The sequence below is a fragment of the Alexandromys fortis genome, unplaced genomic scaffold, assembly GCF_014885135.2.
Source record: "Alexandromys fortis isolate MF-2015 unplaced genomic scaffold, M_Fortis_MF-2015_v1.1 scaffold_28, whole genome shotgun sequence".
NCBI lineage: Eukaryota > Metazoa > Chordata > Mammalia > Rodentia > Cricetidae > Alexandromys > Alexandromys fortis.
This window is the reverse complement of record NW_026067901.1, coordinates 14,208,178-14,228,154: the sequence shown is the minus strand read 5'-3', so window position 1 is coordinate 14,228,154 and position 19,977 is coordinate 14,208,178. Positions and strand designations below refer to the sequence as shown.

Here is a 19,977-nt window from a genome sequence, read left to right as displayed (position 1 = left end):
ATTCTCGAATGGGGGCATGGAAGAAAACTCAGCGCCAATGGTGAAGTGGCATGGACTAGCATGAACTCTCTCCAGCACTGAATCTGCTGTGGGATTCTCACAAACAGACCCACCCCTCTGAAAACAGACCTCGGGAGATTCTGCTGGAGGGAGAGCAAGGCAGGACCCTCCCACCCTCTCCCAGGAAAACAAGAAGTGCACTGGAGATGTGAGGAGAGAGCCTGGGTGTGCAGTTTTGCTCCGGAGCCCCTTCTAGGAAACTCAGATCAGGAAGGGACACCCCCACCTAGCAGCTCCTTCTGCCCTGACCTGCTGGTTTCCTCCCATGCCTCCTGCCCCCTCTCTCTGATGTTCTCGACACGCAGTCCTGGTTTGCTCGCGATTCGTGTTCCCCATCCACCTCCTTCCCCATGTCTGTCCGTCTCTTCTCCCACTCCGGTCTGACAGTCAATCTGTCCATCTCTTCCCAGACATCTCCATCCTTCCTCTCTCCCTTGGTCCCCTCCCTCGGCGCCGCCCCTCTGAGTCCTCCCGTTTCTGGTGTCCATCTGTCTCCTCCTCTCCGTCCTTTGATCTGCCTTTCTCCTTCCCGCTGTCCACTGCCTCCTCGCTCCCCTCCCTTACCTCCTCTCCCCTCTTCCCTCCCGCGGCTGTCTTTCTCAGGGCTTCTTCCGGGGCCCTTTTGTCTGTTCCCTCTGCGCCTCGGCTCCTGTCCGTCTGTCCCTTCATCTCCCCACCTCCCCTCCAGTCTCAGAGCGTCCTTTCTGGCCTCCTCCGGGTATCTCCTATGCGACAGCTGCCAAGTCTTCGGCCCTGGGGGAGCACCACTCTCGGCTCCGGGGGTCCCCGCCGGTCTTCGTACGCATACCGGGCCCCGCAGGCGGCCGTCGCTCTTCCTTTCTTTCTCCGGCCTCCCGCTTCCCCTCCCGGGGCCCCAACCCACCCCGCCCCCGCGGGCCACGGGCGCTCCCAGAAGTTACTTTGCAAGGAGGCAGGACCGGGTGCGGGGCAGCCTCCGACGGCGCGGGGTGGCGGCCCTTAGGTCCCCGCGCGCCGCAGTCCCCTTGGTCCTCGCGCTTACCTGGGAGCCCGCTGCCCCCCACCAGCCGTCCGCGTGCTCCCAGAGCGAGTAGCACGCACAAGTGCCAGCGCACAGCCGCCGCGCCCATGCTCAGAGCGGGCTGCGCCGGGTGCGGGCGTGCGGGGCACCGTACGCACCGAGCGGCCGCTCAGTGAGCGCTCCTGTCTGCAGCAAGCTCCGCTATCGCTCGGGCTCCGGAGCCACCCAGCCGGCGCGCAGGACTAGCTGACAGCCACGCGCTCATTGGCCCGCGGCAGCGGGGGGCGGGGCTCCGCGGGAGGCCGTCCAGTGGGCGTCGGGTGGCGTGGCTTGCCGGAGTCTGGGCCCACCCCCTCTCCCGGGGCGGGCGGCAGGTGGGGGGTGGGAGCCCTGCGAGCTGGGGTCGCGGTGCAGGACGCCACCCGGGCCGAGACGGGTACCCAAGTCGCCCTTGGTCGTCCCCGCTCTGTGTCCTGGGTCCCCAAGGAACAGGTTGACTGTTCCTCGGGCGCAGCACCCTTCAGCCCCGCACACACACAATCGGGGAAGTAGAGGTGGAGAAAGGCCCAGAGGCACCCAGGACTGGTAAAGGCGAAGCTCGGTGGACGCAGCCTATCCACAGACATTTATTGAGCCTCTAATGGGTGCCAAGTGCTGCCTGGGCAGTCACATACTAACAGGCATGGAAAACTCTTAAAGATAGTTTCAGAATTTACGTACAAAATCAAAAGAACTTTTTAGTACGTCTTCGAGGACAATGGTTATAGAAGTGCTTGCCTTGGACATCTAGGCATCGCGCCTGGAGCTGTGCTTCCGTGGAGAGGACGCGCGACCCGGCTGGGCTGAGTAGCCTCTCTGCCCCTAGATGCTTGTCGCTCTGCCAAGCCCAGGTTTTCTGGTGATAGGCTCGGCGGGGCAGAGCGGGAGGGAGACGGGTCGTGGCATCGCGGTCACCCTGGCCCTGAGCCTCCCCCAGCCCGGGGTCTACACCTGACCCCTCGGCCTTGAGGCCTGACGTGCACTCAATGGCCGCTCTCAGCTCTGGAGGCAGGACGCTGAAGAAGTTCAGCAAACCCCAAGGCCCATCTCCTTGACAACCACCAATAAGAGCTCCTGTTTTCTCCTGCTCTCCGGACTCAAAGACCAGACTTTTCTCTTTTTGTCCACTCTGTCTGCGCTGTGTTGCACCCAGCGGTTCCCCTTCACGCCGCCTCCCTGCCCCCAACGCACAGTCTGCAGCCACCTCAAAGGCCCCAGAAGGCTAAATCCATGTCTCCCATCTCCTGCTGCCAGCCAGATTTCCCGTGGGCTTGTGGCACTGGGCCGGAGGCTGAGGCAAGGGAATCCATGCCCACATTGTGCAGAGAAGATCAGGGAGGAAGTGGGGCCCTGACCTCTATTGTGTCCCTGTCTTCTACCCTGCCACTGCACGCATTTTCTTGCCCTGGTTGTGCCTGGTCATGTAGTTTAGTTCAGGGACCATGCCTATTCTCTTGACTATTCGGCTTTCTGATTTTTTTTTTCCACCTGTGCATGAGACATAAGACAGTCTATTTGTGAGAAGTGTTTTCAGTGGGGGCTCTGACTTCTTAGCACCATATTTTCCCATGGTTCTTCCTCAGGGGTGCTCCCATCCCTGCTCAAGTGCCCCTAAACACAATAGCAGCCATGAGACTTTTCCTGTTCTCTCTCTCTTTCAATTTTATGGTGGGATGGAGGTTGGGGGGGGGGTGGTGGTTTGGAACTCCCTACAGTCCCTAGGGATTATTTTATTAATATGAAAATTTTATCTGCAATGTGCCCCCTCAGTAACCTTGGAGGTCAAGTTTGTTGATGACCTAACGTCCCTCAAATGTGAAAAAAAAAAAGAAAGTGGCTCCCTCTAAGAGTCCATGGCACGTGTGGCAGAGCCAGAGGACAGTGGGGGAGGGGCGTGCCCAACTCCCTGATGCTCACTTCCTGAAGTAGAAGCAAGACATGATGGAGGCTGGTGTCACTGTACTGATGACCTGGGTGATGGGTGAGCTGGGTGGATGGGGCCAGCACGCTCACATCAGGACTCTGGCAGAGGATGTCTCGGCACCCCTCCATATTGAGCTGAGAACACGAAGGCCGCTGGTTTGGAGAGCAAACTGGGCTACTTCATGCCCAAGCCATCTGTGTATGCTCTGCGTGTCAATCGGTGCCCCTGTCCTCTCCACGGAAGTCCTATCTAGACCAACCACAAGTAAGGTAGCCCGGGAGGCAGCTTGCCCTTTGCACCCTGAACCCAATATCACTCTGCCAGGACAGCCTTCATACCCTCCTACCCACAGCCCTGCTCCGTAAATTCCGTGCAAGACCTCCCACAGCCTCAGAAAATGAACATCCCCTGTTCTCACCCTCCAGTTTCCTCTCTGCCTCCAGCCAAAAAGGGATCCTGAAGGCCTTGTCTGTGAACACAGTTCTCAAAGGGAGCAGAAGCAATTAACATCAAGAGAATTTATGCACGCACACATGCATGCATGAATGAATGAATGAATGAGGGAATGAATGAATGAGCTAGTGTGCAAGTGAGTGAGCCAGCAAAGGAGTGAATAAATGAACAAATGGTCACGGAAACAAGACGGAACAGCTGTGATCTTCTGTTGCTCTGTTGAGGTGACTTTGGCCGTGCCAGGTCCTTAAGAACGAAGCCAGATGTCTCTCCCCTGAACAACCCCACTTTCTGCGCTCTGTGGGGAAGCTAGACTGGTCAGCAGAACCCCTAATCTTGAGTGCCCTGAGCAGACGACCTATGACTTGGGGCCCTTTGGCTCCCCCTGGTGACGGTTCACTAAGGTGCTTGCCAGTAAGAAGGCAAGAGGAATTATCTGGTTCCCCTCTGCCTTCTAGGTTTGCCTTCTGTGATCCAACCTCACCCCTCCATGACAGGAAAGTCCCGACCTGGGTTCAGATCATAACCTCAGGACTGACCAGTTCTATAATGGGTGTCCCCATCTCGGACGTCGCTTCAGCCTGGATTCCTCGGCCCGAATGGCCTCTTAGAGTCGGCGGGAGGATAACACCAGGCAGGCGTGACATGGGACCTCTCTGAACCTCAGTCTCCCTCTCAGTAGCGGAAGAGTGATGCTGGCGTCTTCTGGAGGGGATTAAATGGGACACTAAACCTGAAGCCCTCAGAATCATGGCAGGTAGAGGTCTTTGTGTTCTTGCTCGGGTCAAGGGAGCTGGTTAGAATAGTAGCAATAGCCACTGGAATATAAAGGCCTTTTTTTGGAGGGGGGGGACATTTTAAAACAGGATGGGTTCTCTGGGTTAGTTATGAAAGTGCTTTGGGATACAAAGTTCTCTGCAACTATAAAATGCCAGCACACAGATGTCATAGCTCTGTGTGGTGAGTTTGAGGGCTTTTGCTCTTTTTTCTTAAAAATAGAATAGAAGAAAGAATGGAAAGGAAGTACCAACTCCTCCCGTGGCTGAATGTGCCCCCTTGGTTCTTCCATGTTGGCCTTTCTGCCGTTCCCTGTACAATCCTGGGCCACACAGGTCCTTTCTTGTCCTGGGCTGGGTTTTCAGATGGGGTCTCAGTCTTGAGGAGCATGTGATCTATGTTCTGAAAAGACCTGGAATTGTGGCCCAGTGTCTTCTCCTTCCGTATTTGTCGGGCATCCCTGGGTATGTGGTATGGTACTAGGACACATTAGTGAATCCCACCATCTACTCCCACGACACAGAAATTGTTGCCATCCCCTCTACAGAGCACCTGAGAAAATGGATCTGAGGTTTCCTGTCCAGGATCACAGAACTAGCAAATGTCCAGAGGTGGGATTTGAACCTGGGTTTGTACAGCCTGCTCATAAAATGCTTTGCTCAAAGGACAGAGGAGAATGACAGCAGTGAATAGGTGGGCACTATTCACTGTAAGGCTTTGGAGGTTTTTGATTTTGTTCCAATATCGGGAAGAGCGATTTCCTTATGGTACCTAAATCACAGCAGTGTGTAACGTTCCTGCCCGACTTCAGTCTTACACAGTTTTACTATCTGCCGTTTTCTTCCCCCTGACTGTTGGAATATGGATCCATCCCTGTCACTCTCAGGAGGCAGAGGAGACAGGATGATACTGGAAAGGCTTCTCAGAGATGCCTGGATGCAGCAGGGGACCAGCGGCTCATTGTGTCACTTTATGGGGTTGGGGTCAGGGGTCACAGTGCCTGTATGGGTAGCTCATGAACCTGAGTTGTGGCTGCAGGTTCACAGATGGATGGATGTGAGGACTAATGTCAAGACAGCCCGGCTTGGACTCAGCTGACACCTGGAAAAACTGAGACCCACTTGAGCCACTGTTCCTTGCACATGTCTACCCACTACCATCTCAGAACATCAGACTCCACTCAGGGGCCACCAGGACTTCCTCAAAGCCTTGCTCCACACATTCCCACTCACGCACGTGTATACCAGGCGAAGCTGTACCCACGGCCTCTCCCCTCCCTCCTCTGGCCACTGACTTTCTGGAGGTAACACCAGTTTTCAAGGTCAGGTGTAAGCATTCCTGACCCCCCGAGATGCTCTGGGCCTCCGTGTCCGTAATTCATGTTTCTCTGTGCCATGCTGCCTCTATTCTGAGCCATGATTCGCTCCCTTCCCTTCCCTCACTGGGCCGTTCCCTGTCCCCAGCCCTGTCCTCTGAGCCCAGGCCCTGCACTGGGTCCCTACAGCTCCCTGTATGACCTGTGCCTGGTGCTATGTGCTTGGAGAGACACAGCCTGAGGTTCGAAGCTCTATCTTCCCCTCATGTTGTCAGACACACTGTCACCTAAGGTCCCTTTCAGGCCTCTGCTACAAGCCTCTCAGGTCAACAGGAGACTGGCTGGGCCATTGGGCAAGCAATTCGCTAGTCAAAGGCACATGACCAACTCACAACTGTCAGACTCTCTGTAAGTGGATCCATGGGTCTTTCCTGAGTGGACAGGAGCTGCCCATCTCAGAGAGGAGTGTTCACCAGGCAGTGAGAAGCAGAGGACGATAAGAGAGAGAGAAGGTGAGGGGGGATTCAGGGAAGGAGGGAGGAAGGAGAGAGAGATAGAGAGAGGGAGAGGGGACATACCAGAGTCTTGGTCACATGAGTTCTTTTGCTCTTAAAGAAGTTACATTTGTTTCTGTCACTTATAGCCAAGGCCACCCTGCTCAGCCACTGCTCAGAGTGGGAGACCTGTCCACAAAGTGCCACCGCCAACCATCCATGGAAACCCACGAGTCCCCCACCAGGTCGGTAAAGTCCTCTGTATCTGTAGATGTAGCTGAGGCCCTCAGAGGCTCGGTGACCCATCCTAGGGTTCCCAAGGGTGCTGTTAGCCAGGAATAACTGTCATGGACAGTTGGAGTTCTTTAAAAATGTCCTGACTTTTTCTTGTTCATATTTTATTTACCCAGATTCCATGATTTCTCCAAGTACCTTAGAGAAGTTAAAGGTGACAATGAGGCTTTGCTGGAACTTGAAGGTGTGTGTTGTGTGTGTGTGTGTGTGTGTGTGTGTGTGTATGTGTGCTCACTCATGTGGGTAGATAGAGGACACTTTTAGGGGTCTCCTTTCACCCTGTGGTCCCAGAGATCAGACTCAGATATGACATCCACCACAACTTGACCAGGAAGGACTTGCCAACAGGCACCACTTCACTTGCCTCTTAAGGACAGTGACATCATGGACCATGTCTTCTGGCTCTTCAATCACTGGGCTTTTGTGTCCTCTCTGGGATTCTGGTCCTCGATAATGGACTCCACAGAACCATCAGGTAGGCAGTAACTGTCCTCAAACCACTGATGCTTTATTACAGGGACATTCATTCAGTCATTCAACACTCAGCCAAGCACCCAGGCACCAGTGCATGCCAAACCCTGTTCTGGGCTTGAAGGAGCTCAGGGAGTAGAGAGGCATGAGAGTTAAACTCTTTTATCATCTTGAAGAGTGGGACTGGGTTTGAGGCTGGTACTGTGTGTGGAGGAACAGGGCCTGCAGGGCAGGGAGGTGCATATATGAGGGAGGGGGACAAGTGGTACTTTGTAGGATGAGTAGGAACTCAGTTGGTGGCTCAAGGGTGAGCGTTTGGAGAGGAGGGGCAGATGTGAAGCCCTAGGGAGCAGAGAATTTCAGAACCCAAAGGTCCACGACAGAGTTCAGACACTGAGCAGGGCTGCCATGACATTATCCCATGTTGGTGAGAGCCAGGGAAAGGCTTGGGCAAGGGAGGTGACATAAGAGAAGTATGTTTTAGAAGCACCCTCTGGTTTGGGTGGGGATGCTGAGATTAATGGGGCCTTTGTTTGTCCCATTGCAATTCTACTTTTGGAGAATTCAGAGTCAACCCAAGCTATTTCTCTGAGCCTTTGGGTCAAATCCACTTTGGATCCACTCATCCAGTACTGCAGTCTCCTGGAGAACTATTGGATAGGGAGGGCTTGGGGACATCTTGCAGCAGAGGCATCTGGGATTGTTTGGTCCTTGTATCCACATTGGTACCTCTTTATTTAACCATACTGGTGTGGGAAGTCCTTCTGTATATGTGTTGCTTTTATTGGTCAATGAATAAAGAAGCTGTTTCGTAGAATAGAGCTAGGAAGGAAAAACTAAACTGAATGCTGGGAGAAAGAAGGTGGGGTCAGGGAGCAGCCAGGAAGATGCCATGGAGCTGCCAGAGGAGAAAGACACAAGTCTCCAGTCAGAACCTTGCTAGTAGGCCATGAACCTTGTAGTAAAATATAAATTACTAGAAATGGGTTAATTGAAGAGATAAGAGTGAGCTAGAAATATGCATAAACTAATAGGCCAAGCACTGCTGTAAATAATACAGTTTCTGTGTGGTTATTTCAGGTCTGAGCAGCCAGGAATGAACAAGCAGGCTCCTACAACACCACACAACATTTATTAAGATTCTTTTATGGAGCTGGGGGTGTAGTTCAGATGACAGAGTGCTTGCCTAGCATATACAAAGCCCTGGATTTGATTCTCCAGCATCACATAAAACTGGGGGTGGAGGTACACTTAATCCTGAAATTCCAGAATTTAGGAGGTAGAAGCAGAAGGATCAAATATTCAAGGTCATCCTGGCTACAAAGATAATTTGAGGCCAAGCTGGGTTATGTGAGACCCTGTCTCAAAATAATAAATAAATAAGCAATGATAATAATAGGTGGTAATAATCACAAGCTTAAACACCAGATAGGCTGGCATTAGAAGCGAATGAAGGGGGATATAGGGGAGGGAGGAGCAACTTTGAGGCTCTGAACTCTTGAACTTCCCAGTGGCCAGAGGAAGAATTCTAAGGGACCCAAGAAAACCAGCCAAGGATATCCCCTGCCCACATCCAGAGTGGCAGGGATCAGAGGCAGAGCAAGGCTGAGGACAATTTAGTTTCAGCCCTTCCCCGGGGTCAGCTATATCAGCAGTGAGACAGCCAGTTCTCCTGTGGAATGACAGACAACAAAGACCAGCAGTGCAGACTGGGCGGGAGAGAGGCACTCAGGTACTGTTGGTGGGAATTGAATTGGAACAGCCTTAGGGAAGGGTTTGGACCCTTTGTGGGCTCAGTCCTTGCCTTGCATGCACAAGGCCCAGCTTTGGTTTCCATGATAGTTCCCTACTGTTGCAAATAAATAAACACATCTAAAATTAATAAAATGCCCCCAAGATTTTTATTTTTAATTATGTACATACATGCATGCATATATATTTGTGTGTGTGTATGTGTATCTGTGTGTGGGTATATGGACATGAGTGCAGTGTCCTCAGAGGCCAGAAGGGGGCGTAGGATTGTCTGGAACCAGAGTTACAGGTGATTGTGAGCCTCCTAATGTGGGTGTTGGAATGGACTTCAGGTCCCCTGAAGAACAAGTGCTCCTAATCATCACTGAACCATCTCTATCATCCTCAACAAAATAGAAATTCATCCCCCCCCGTGTGTGTATGTGCACGTGTGCGTGCGTGCGTGTGTGTGCGTGTGTGCGTGCGTGTGCATGCATGACTTCAGCATGGCATTTCCAAATGTTTCCTCCTAGAATGGGTTTAGCAATCTTTATCAGGAACTTACTTGACTTTAAGTTTTACGCATTTCCTGTGTCACAGGAGATAGAACCCAGGGCCTGGCATGGTTAGGCAAGCACCCTACCTCTGAGTTACATGGACCCCAGCAAAGGACATGACTTTCCCCTGCATACCCATGTGGGTCATGGCTTATTTTGAAATTGGTTTTTGCAATTAAAACCACTTGGAAAACCCATGAGAATAAAACTAATTCATAGAGGCCCTAGCACAAAGTGGGTGTCCACCAAGCACTCGCTGTGAGCACTGACCTGGCATCTGCGGTCAGCAGTGCCACAGCTGGATTTAAGTCTGGATGTGTGCGCCTAGAATGGAAGATTCCCACTGGCCACCACATTGCGTTGGGGGATTGCTGGAAGGGTCAGAAGTCTGTCTGACTGACCAAAATTTTTATTTGTGGGGAGATGAAGACAAAATAAAATAAAAACATTTTAAAGCATTGTAGCCTATTTCTATTCACTGCTGGGGGACCCGGGGCTTCAAGAAGAAGGCCCTGGTGCCTGCAGATTCACAGGCCCACAAAACAAACAAATGAATCTTGGGGGCAGGCAGGGACATTATGCAAGGCCCCCTCCTCCCTGGGGCTGTCACTCTTGAGTCAGGCGCAGACCCCCTCTCCCTTGTACGCCAGTGAGGAGACCCTCCCCACTCCACCCCACCCTTCCACCAGTCACCTCCTCCCTCTCCCACCTCCAGCCCCTGCCAAGGACTTTTTGAAGTTGATCAATCAAACATGTTTTATTTCGGGGCCCTGTTCCTGCGAGGGGACTCTGTGCAGCCTTCATTAGTTCCACATAGCGAAAGAATAGAACGATTCCAGGAGGAGGGGAGAGAAAGGAGGGAAAATTAGAGTTAGGTCTGCACACTTAAAAAAAAAAAGAGAGAGAGAGAGAGAAAGAGAAAGAGAGGAGGGGGTGGGGTGGAAGTGCAGGTTTGCTAAATAGAGCCGGCTGCATTCAGGGAAGGGTCCCACTCAATCCTCTTAGTCTGACAATGTCAGACTAGGACCGGAGATCGGCTGTCCAGCGGCCCCGGTCCTTGGGATGGAAGGGCAATGGGCTGTTTAAATTGCTACTTAGGGTTCCAGCTGTTTTACCAGGGATTTGCCCAACTTAATGGCTCTTTAAAGCTTTAAACGAGAAAATAGGTCTTCTCAGGACTCAAAGAAGAGGCTCTGGCCAGCTCAGACGGCGCCCATTGTCCCCAGCTTAAACCCTGGGCGGCCCTCACCCCTTCCCCCTCTGCGGGTGCAGACTTTGTCCAGCTCGGCGAGACGATTTATCCTTTTCACATTCTGGGTCTCTGGGCCTGCATCCAGGGGACTTCCTAAGTACTTACATGAGGGGCGGCCGGGCTGCTTTCAGACGGCCCCAAGGTCTTGACAAGTAAAGACAACAGGGACCACATCTCTTTAGGGAGTGCCTACTGTGTGCCAGGCTTTGAGTTTGGCACTGAAAAAAATAACAAGTTTGAATTTTATTCTTACCTAGGCCTACAGAGGAGGTTCTAATGATGGTCCTTTTACCAATGAGGAAATTGAGGCATTTGGATGAGGGACCACTTGGCCAAGTTCACACAGAGGCTCTCCTCAGGGTGAGTTCCACAGGTTTGCAGGCAGGTAGCTAGCTGTGGATGCTTAGGGGGTTAGCAAGGCTAGGCAGGGGACTCCTGGGACAAGGAGCTCTAGGTTCTTTTCTCTGAATATAAACTCATGGAGGCTGAAGGAGTGGGTGCCTAGGAAGGGGGTCAGACACATGGGACTGTCAGCCAGAAGGTGGAAGGCTCTGACCTTAGCTGTCTTTCTCCAAAACCCCCTTCTAGCACACAAGACATCTTTACCTATCACAATTTAACCCCAGCACAATAAGATGCAATCCTTATTTTTCTGGTTATAAAAGTCATGGAAATATATCACAGACAACAGACAATGCAAAGATCTAACTGTGAACAAGGAGGGTTGGCTGGATGGCTCGGCAGGAAAAGGCGCTGACCTGAGTACTCAGGTTTGAGCCCCAAAAGGTGGAGGGGTAGAACCACTCCACAAAGTTACCCCCTCCAGTCTTTCTTACGCGCGTGCACACACACACACACACACACACACACACACACACACACACAGAGAGAGAGAGAGAGAGAGAGAGAGAGCAGGCTACGACCATACTCTGAAACTCACCGAGTCAGAAGACTTTTGGGGATACTTGCAGACAATCCCTGTACAACTCTGTGGCCTTTGATTCCAGCCTTGGGTCATACATTATGGGGAGAGTTCAGGGCAGAGGCAGTTGCTGGAGATGGATGCAGGAACACTGCAGGTGAACAAAGGCCAGGAGGAAAGAAAGCCCTCCCCGCGACATAACGTGCATGTTTAAAATCTGTTTGTGGGAAACGGAGACTGTGTGTCTGGCCAGACCACAGAGGGAGGCTGGAGCCAGACCCGGAGCCTCAGGCATTCAGTCAAGGGGTTGAGCATAGCTTTCCAAGGCCATGGGGAACAAGGTCAGTGTTGGGACCTAGACTGGTACCCAGTCGTGAGTACCTCGGACCTCAGAAACCAGGAAGGTAGGCCTGGGCCCAACACACATGTGGCAGGAAAGCCACACACTTCCAGTGGAGGAGTAGACTTTTCAGCCTTCAGTAGCCTTCAGCTGGGGATGGGACCAGAGCCAGCTGTGCCAGGGGGTGGGGGTGGGGTGGGGTGGGGTGGGGTGGTGGGTGGTGGTGGTGGTGGTGACAGGTTGGAGGTCCTGGATGTAACTATCTTTCAGGTGATTGCCTCTTGGCCTTTCCACCCCAGACACTCAGAGCTTAGCTCCTTTGTCATGTGATAAGGAGGTATGTGAGAAGCAGAAGCAGGTTTACCTCAGTCCCCTGCCTTTTGGGGACTTCGAAACAGGGTTTCTCTGTGTAACCCAGGCTGGCCTCAAAGTCATGGAGATCCACCTGCCTCTGTCTCTGCCTCCCAAGTACTGGGATTAAAGGCGTAAGACGCTACTGCCTCAGTCCCCTGGCTCTACAGGGGTGAAAAGGGCCCACAGAGAGACTGGGACACACTGGGGACTTCATTGCACGTCAGTGGCAGAACAAAAACAGACTTCTTAAGTATTGATCAATCAAATGTTTTGTCTCAGGGCCCTTTTCCTGCAAAGGGGCTCGTTCAACAGTTCTCACTCCCCCAACTCCGTTCTGCTGGGGTCTGTGTGTGTTCCCCAGTCATCGGGGCCCAAACCCTGCATGACAGACTAAGCGAGTGCTTAACCACGGAGCCACAATCCACCTTCCCTTTGTCGCTGTTGTTTTAAGCAAAGAGTAAATGTAGCCTAGGTTGGCAGCAAACTAGCTCTATAGCTGAAAGTGACCTTGAACTCCTATTCCTCCTGGTTCTGCCTCCCAACTGCTGGGACTACAGATGCGTGCCACCATGCCTGGCTTGTCTTGGTTCAACCTTTCAGAAAACGTATTTGACAAAGTGGTGTAATTCTTGGTTTGAGAGTGGTATGTGAACCCAGACGTCCTCACGCACAACAGTTCAGCATGACCTGGATGTTACTGGTATCTGGTGTAGAGAAGGCTGGGAGGGTAGAATGCTTTTCAGGCATGCAGGGAGGCCTGTGTTTGGACCACCAGCATCCTACGTATGAAGCTAGATGTGCTGGCAAGAGCTTGTAACCTCAGAGTTGGGGACAAAACGGGCAGAGATGGGGCAAGCTCTAGGCTCAGTAAGGGGTTCTATCTGAAAAATAAAAAGGAGCGCCAAAGAGAAAAACATCCGACATCCACCTCTGGCCTCTACACTCACAGATAAAATCTTCCTGGCCAGACCACAGAACCTTCCTCCCCCCCCCCCCCCCCACAGTGTTTAGGGCTGCGACTGAAGCTCAGGGATAGAACATCTCTTCCAGCAAGGGCTGGTTCGCCCAGCAACACATCATTGAGAACTTTTCATATAAATCTATTCACATGTGTCTGTGAAACTGCACGCCAGCCATCATCACAGCAGTGCTTCTCATGAGAAACCCAGAAAAAAGTTGAAGTGGGGACCGGTTAAGTACTTCTTATTATTTTCATATACAGACTACTGAAAGCTATCAAAATATGTGGCGTAAACCAAATTATATGTTTATAATGGTGTTTGATATATTTCTACAGAGATTTGTAAGTTTTTTTTCAGACTTAACAGATCTTAGACAATTCTGTCTGTCTGTCTATCTATCTACCCATCCAATCAACCATCCAAACCTTGTTTTACAGTGTTGAGAACTGAACAAAAATCCTTGCCAATGTTGTCTCATCTTTCTTTTGTTTTGTTTCTGAGGCTAGATTACATGTAGCCAAGGCCAGCCTTGAACTCCTGATCCTCCCGCCAACCTCACAAGTACCAAGATGACAGGCCTGGGCCATTCGGTGGCATTATTATCATTATTATTATTATTATTATTATTATTATTATTATTATTATTATTATTAGTGGCTGTGATCTTTGTGAGTGTATATGCCGTACATTCTTACATGTGCAAATCAGAGAGAACCTTGGTTAGTTGATTCTCTGCTTCCTGGAGAATGAAACTCAGGGTGTCAGGCTTGCGTGGAGGAGCAGCAAGCGCCCCTACCCACCCAATCATCCTATCAACCTCAGACATTTTAACTGGGTTTTGTTTACAGAATCTAGGTCCTCGGATGTTTTTTGTTTTGTTTCTTGGTGATGCTGGGGTTAGAAACCCTTGGGTATGCTAGGGAAATGTTCTACCACTCAGAGGCATTTGCAGCCCCAGACCTGGCTCTTGAACTTTTGAGACATGGTTTGCTTATGTAGACGATGCTAGCCTTGAACACACAATCTTCCTGCCTCATATTGCATCCCTAGAGCTGGGATCACAGGTGTACGCCACCCTATCTGGCAGGACGGTGGTCTAAAGTATTGAATCAGTTCAGAAGCCTCTGGAATTGCTCGGTCCCTTTAAAGTCCCACACCTCTTCAAACACCCAGAGAACTGCTGTAGCATCGACATGGCTTCTCTAGGACTTTGAGTCTAACTGGTTCATTCTCAGGCTAAGCAGAGATGGATGGAAGCTGACACTTTTTCCTGGCATTTCCCAGATCCATGGATTGTCATCTAGACGCTGCCCCATCTCTAGTCATTCCGTGTGGAGAGCCTGCTTTCCTTCCCACCGTCAACCAAACCCTTTAATACCAGCAAGCCGGCGAGCACTTAACCCTCATCTCTTTTCCTGGAGGATGCTTTTTTCCCCAGCGTGGCCTCTGAATCCTCTCGCCTGCTCAGAAAGACATTTCCAAGACTATAAATAAGTTCACCTATGTTTTCTTTGAGAACTTTTACGGTTCAATTTTTTTGTTTGTTTAAATGTTGGCTCCATCTGGAATCTATTTGGGTATAAGGGGTGAGGCAGGGATTCTGTTTTATTTTTTCCAGCTGGCTGACTTCCAGTTATCTGGGCGCCTTGCTTCGAACAATGCATTTCCCCCTCTGATAGGAAGCGCCCACCTCCCCCTCCCATTTCCATGCTGATTCTGCAAGGCTCCCACCAGCCTCGGCCTGGCCCAAGCTGGCAGCTTCTCCAGCGCTGCAGCAACTTTCAAAGAGCCTGCACCTTCCCGTTCCCAGCGGCTGAACATCTGGTAAAGCCAGCGCGCCTTCATTACTTCTGTGTCTCCTTACGTTTTCCCTGGCTGGTCCCTCGTGTTTATTTTTCCAGATGAAATTTGGTATCATTTTGTCAAGTTCCAAAAAATAAAAGAAAATAAAAGCCTTGTTGGTTTAAGGCTTCCCTTACCAGGCGGGCTGGGGAGGTTAACCCGCTGCCCCCAGTCTGGTTGTCTGTCAATCTCTCCTCCCATCCCCCACCCCTGTTTTGTCTGTGGCACAGAGAAGCCGTGTTTTCATATATCCAGATCCATTCCACTTCCCTTAAAAAGAGTATCCTTGGTGACTTTGAAGCTCCGCTCGCTTTCCACATAAAGTTTGGCTAATCTTCCCAGGGTTTATTTGTTTTATGAATCCTCTTAGTTCAGCGTGCGTGGTAGGTGGGAAGAATGCGCCCAAACGGATTCTTTTCCCTCTCTCTCTCAACCTTTATTTATTTATCCTGGGGGAAGTGCATGCCACAGCTCACAAGTGGAGGTCAGAGGACAGGCTGTGGGAACCAGTTCTCTCATTCTATCCTGTGGGCCACAGGATTTGAACTCAGGTTGTCAGTCTTGGCGGTGAGCGCCTTTACTCACGGAGCCATCTCTCCGGCCCTCGGATTGATTTTTTTTCCCCCTTCATTTGCAGCTCTGTTCTCAGTCTTTGTCCCAGGCTGACAACTGTGTCTTATCCGGCTGATGCCTTCTCTGCTGCTTCAAGGGAGACATTGTCACGCCTCTTTCAACACCCAAGAGTTCTGATTGCTTCTGTTTCCCAAAATATTCTTTGGATTTATCATCCTTGTATTCCCTTAAGCAGGTATGACTCATGCAGCCTCCTCACAAGATTCCTGTGAAGAAGGTGGGAAATGCCTGCTTGGGCTGGGACAGCCAGGATGGCATGTCCCCATTAGCCCAGCTGTGAGGGAACAAGGAGGTCATTAGGAGTCAAATCCTCACAGGAGAGCCAAATCCTTTCCGTGGTGACTTTGGTGGCTAAGAGACTGATGTGTGTGGGGGGGTGGAGATGTATACTTCCATCTCAGACTCTATTCTGGGGACTGTCAACTGTGACTGCTTAGGGGCGGCCACCATCCTCACCTGTGAGGGAGGGGAGGTGACATTGTGTGACTGAAGATGGGGAGAGGGGCCCTGTAGCCTGAGAACAGGTCCTATCCTACACTGTCTGTGACTTCAAGTGTGGGGGTGTCTCTTGAGGACCCCATGTCAGTGGGCTGTCATTAGCATCTTCTCTTAGACAGCTGGGAAATGTCATTTCCCTGTGATGCCGCGGGGCCTCTATGCTGTTCAGATCAAAGGCCAAGTGCCAAGGTGGGTCCCCCCTGCAGGCCACACGCTGGCTTGAAGCTTAGTCTCAGGGAAGAAAAACGGCTTTGTTCTTTCCTTTATTCTTGGCTTTTATTTTAGTCAACTGAATGTGGGCAAGGCCCTGAAAATTTTGCTAAGAGACAGTGCAGTTGCTGGGTGTGGTGGCACGTGCCTTTGTTCCAAGCACTTTGGAGGCAGAACCAGGAGGATGGATCTCTGAATTAAAGGCCAGCATGGTCTATATAGTGAGTTTCAGGATGGCCAGAGTCACATAGTGAGACCCTGTCTCAAAAACCAAAATAAAAACCCTGCAGTTACTGCCCACCCCCTCCCATTGCATCTGGACTATTGAATAATGCTTCTTGATAATAGTTTTGTTGTTTTGGTTTTAATTTAAAAGAACATTTTACTTATACACATGGGTATTTTGCCCGCTGGTATGTCTGTGTACCATGTGTATGCCTGGTGCCAAAGGAGACCAGAAGAGGATCCTAGATCACCTGGGACTGGAGTTACAGATAGTTGGGAGCCACCAAGTGGGTGCCAGGAATCAAACCTAAGTCCTTTGGGAGAGCAGTCGGTACTCTTAATTGCTAACCACCATTCTTGTCTGGTGTATTGGTTGATTTTTTTTTCTTTCTCATCTTCGGGTGGATTTTGCTCATTTGTCTCCTCAGACCTCTCCATGCAGCCTCCCATTTCCCTGGATTACGGGCAACGAATCTGGAGCTGACTGCCTGGCTCCCAGGCTCCCTTTGTGGCTGGATGCTTCTGGACAAACCCTTCACCATTGCAGGTGACAGTCATCAACACAGATTTGCTGCCTGTAGCTTTTGTTTTGACACAGCATCTAGGTCTTACGGTGCAGCCCGGACTGGCTTTGAACTCATGGCAATTCTCCTGTCTCAGAGAGTCTCCCAAATCCTGGGATTATAGGCTGAGACACCATGCCCAGCTTTGGGCTGTAACCTTAAAAGTATAGGCATCAAACAGTAAAGTGATGTCCCCTGATGTCATTGCCAGCCCCACATATGGTGGGCCCTGTTGCCAGCTACTATTTATGCTGCAAGCTATGGCCAAAGGTGCTGTAACCCACCTCTATAACTCACAAGAACGGTGCTGTATCATCCTTGCGCAGGGGCCATGCTAATCTTCTCTCTATCATTCCAATTTCAGTATATGTACTGCCGAAGCGAGCTCCTTGGACTTTCCCACAGGGCAGGGAACCCTGATTGCTCTTCGGGCTGATGAGGGAAGGGGACTTGATTGGGGGAGAGGGAGGGAAATGGGAGGCAGTGGCGGGGAGGAGGCAGAAATCTTTAAATAAATAAATAAAAAAGAACAGGGCTGTATCTGTGGCCACAGGCTCTGTAACCCATGGTTAAGGGCGCTGAACCCACAGCCAAAGGCTCTGTTCTATGACCCAGAGTGCTGTGCCCAGGGCTAAGGGATCCATCATTTGTGCCTTTAATAAGGCTCATCCAGAGTCAGGGTGAACCCTTAAGGAACCTCCCAGCTTCCTTTTCCTTAGGCACACAAGACAGCTCCCTAGCATTGCTCCTGTGTGTTATTTCAAGATTCCAAAAGTCAGGAACCAAACCGCCACCAAATCTGTGAACAATGTGACCCCCAAGTGGACTGTGGATAGGGTGTACAAGAGCTGACCCAAGGAGACAGTGTCCCTTCATGGGGGCATATCTGGTAACTCAAGTGCTTTTTTTTCCTTTTCCTTTGGGGATGGCGCCAGAGGTGGCAGGGACTCTCAGTGTTGACTGTGGTCCATCCCAGCCCGTGACTCTGACTTTCCCACTGTGCCTGTACCTGGGAAAGATGCTGAGAAACCTGCAGGAGAGTCGATTTGGAGATCAATGTCAGCAGGTAATGGAGCCTCCACATCTGGAATCCAGGACAGTGAGGACCCTGCCTGTGCCTCGAGCCTTCACCTGCATAAGCAACTCATCTGGTCTTGGGCTGGTCCATAGCCAGGCTTGGCTGTGTGATAGTTACAGATGCTACTCAGTAAGTTATTTTCTAATGATCCTTGGTCCTGGTGCGTGGCTTTTCCTCCTGCCCGTGGATTCCCTGCTGTCTGTTCACAGGGACAATCACTGGTTGGTCTATCTCCGAACATGAAATGTCAAAGGTGAGTTTGTCACGGAGCTCGGAAGTTGGGCAGATTCAGGCTTCACCTAGAGAATGTTCGGAAAGCCCTTCCCCCCAGACTGTTGAGCCTCCCTGCACAAGCTTTCCTGCTTTTCTCTGCATGGGAAAGCCAGAGCCGACTCTAGGATGTGGTGGGATGAAATTATGGGGTTCTCAGCAGCCACCCATCCACTCACTTGTCCGGAGGTCCCTTTGCCTTACCACCTTCTGGGTACAGACCCAAGATGCTGCCCCCAGAGGTTGGGGTTGGAGTTGGAACTGAACTGATGCTTTGCTCCTAGGTATTTCTGGATCAGGGATCAATTAACTTGGTGTGTGTGTGTGTGTGTGTGTGTGTGTGTGTGTGTGTGGTGTGTGTGCGCGCGCGCGTGCAAGTGTGCATTCATTTATGGTTGATGCTGGGCATCTTTGATGTCTCCCCATCTTAGTTTTTGAGGATGTCAGTGAACCTGGAGCTCACAGATTGGGCCAGGCTGGCTAGCCGGTTCATCTTAGGGATTTTCCTTCCTCTGCCTCCCCTACCCAGTGCTGGACTCTTGGCTGATACTGTTGTGTCTGTTTTGTTTTGTTTTGTTTCTGAGACAGTGTTTCTCTGTGTAGCCTTGGCTTTCTTGGGATTTGCTCTGTAGACTAGGCTGGTCTTGAGCTCAGAGATCCACCTGCTTCTGCCTCCCGAGTGCTGGGATTAGAGGTGTGCGTCACCATGCCTGAAACATGGCCTGGCTTTTTTAGAGACATAAAAACCACAAGTGCTAGGGGTTCAGATTTAGGTTCTCATGCTCATGTGACAAGCACTTTGCTGATTGAGTTGGCTTCCCACCCTGCAGAAACCACTTAAAGAATGACCTTAATCCTGTTACTTTCTCAGATTCAATGTCTTCTACACCCTCATTGCTATTATCGTTGTCATCACCATCACTGCTGTGACAGTGTTGTCACCATTATTGTCATTGCCATTGCCACCATCAGCGCCGTCAACACGACATCATCCTTATCACACCATCGCCCGCATCACCATCACAGCCATCATCACCATCTCTGCCATCGCCATCACCACCATCATCATCATTACCACAACAACTATCCTCACCATTACCCTTATCACCACCATTACCCTTACCATTATCACCATCACCACCACCATCATCCCATCACCTTTATCATCACCACCGCCACCACTGTCCTCACCATCACCCTTATTACTACCATTACCACCACCACCATCACCACCGCCATCATCCTCACCATCCACACCAACCGTCTTTTGCACATCAGTACAACACACGCTGCCCTCTGTTGTAGCCAGGGAGTGTTAGGAACTTGCTTGGCACTGTAAGGTGACACAGGTGACATTCACTCCACAGGTGGATGGACCCCTGAGGTTTGACTTGACTGCTAACCTCATTTTTGCAGGTTCTAGGAGTGGAGGCCAGGTCAGGTGACTTGCCCAACCCCACACTTCTTTGTCGTGTCTCCACCTCCAGGCCCCAGAGCCTGCTGAGCCTCCACGGTCCTTCACAGGCTCTCAGCATGGTGTGTGAGGACACACGCTCAGGGCTGGAGGCCACTTTAGGTCCCAGCTCATCAGCACGGTGTGTGAAGCCATACACTCAGGGCTGGAGGCCACCTTAGGTCCCAGCTCAGGAATTCTTCCCCAGCTCTCCTTCTCCCTGATTTCACATCCCAGGCGGTCCTAGGTGTTTTTGTGAG

At 51.1% G+C, this 19,977-nt stretch overlaps 1 protein-coding gene and 1 non-coding gene across 9 annotated transcripts in view; both read right to left on the bottom strand.

Annotated features, from left to right (window-relative positions):
- Scube1 (signal peptide, CUB domain and EGF like domain containing 1) overlaps nucleotides 1-1,281 on the bottom strand; it is a 118,048-nt gene extending 116,767 nt beyond the window's left edge. For 7 of the 8 annotated variants that reach the window (XM_050129709.1, XM_050129719.1, XM_050129743.1 and 4 more), the window contains exon 1: nucleotides 1,082-1,280. In XM_050129709.1, coding sequence (XP_049985666.1) covers nucleotides 1,082-1,169 — 88 coding nt within the window. In that variant the 5' untranslated portion in view covers nucleotides 1,170-1,280. Of the gene's footprint in view, nucleotides 1-1,081 lie in introns of all 8 variants that reach the window. The other variant, XM_050129734.1, reaches the window with a different exon arrangement.
- A 15,912-nt stretch (nucleotides 1,282-17,193) lies between these two features.
- LOC126494162 (U6 spliceosomal RNA) lies at nucleotides 17,194-17,304 on the bottom strand. Its single transcript, XR_007589960.1, has one exon. It is a non-coding gene; the product is annotated as a U6 spliceosomal RNA (small nuclear RNA).
- Between the last annotated feature and the right edge of the window lie 2,673 nt (nucleotides 17,305-19,977).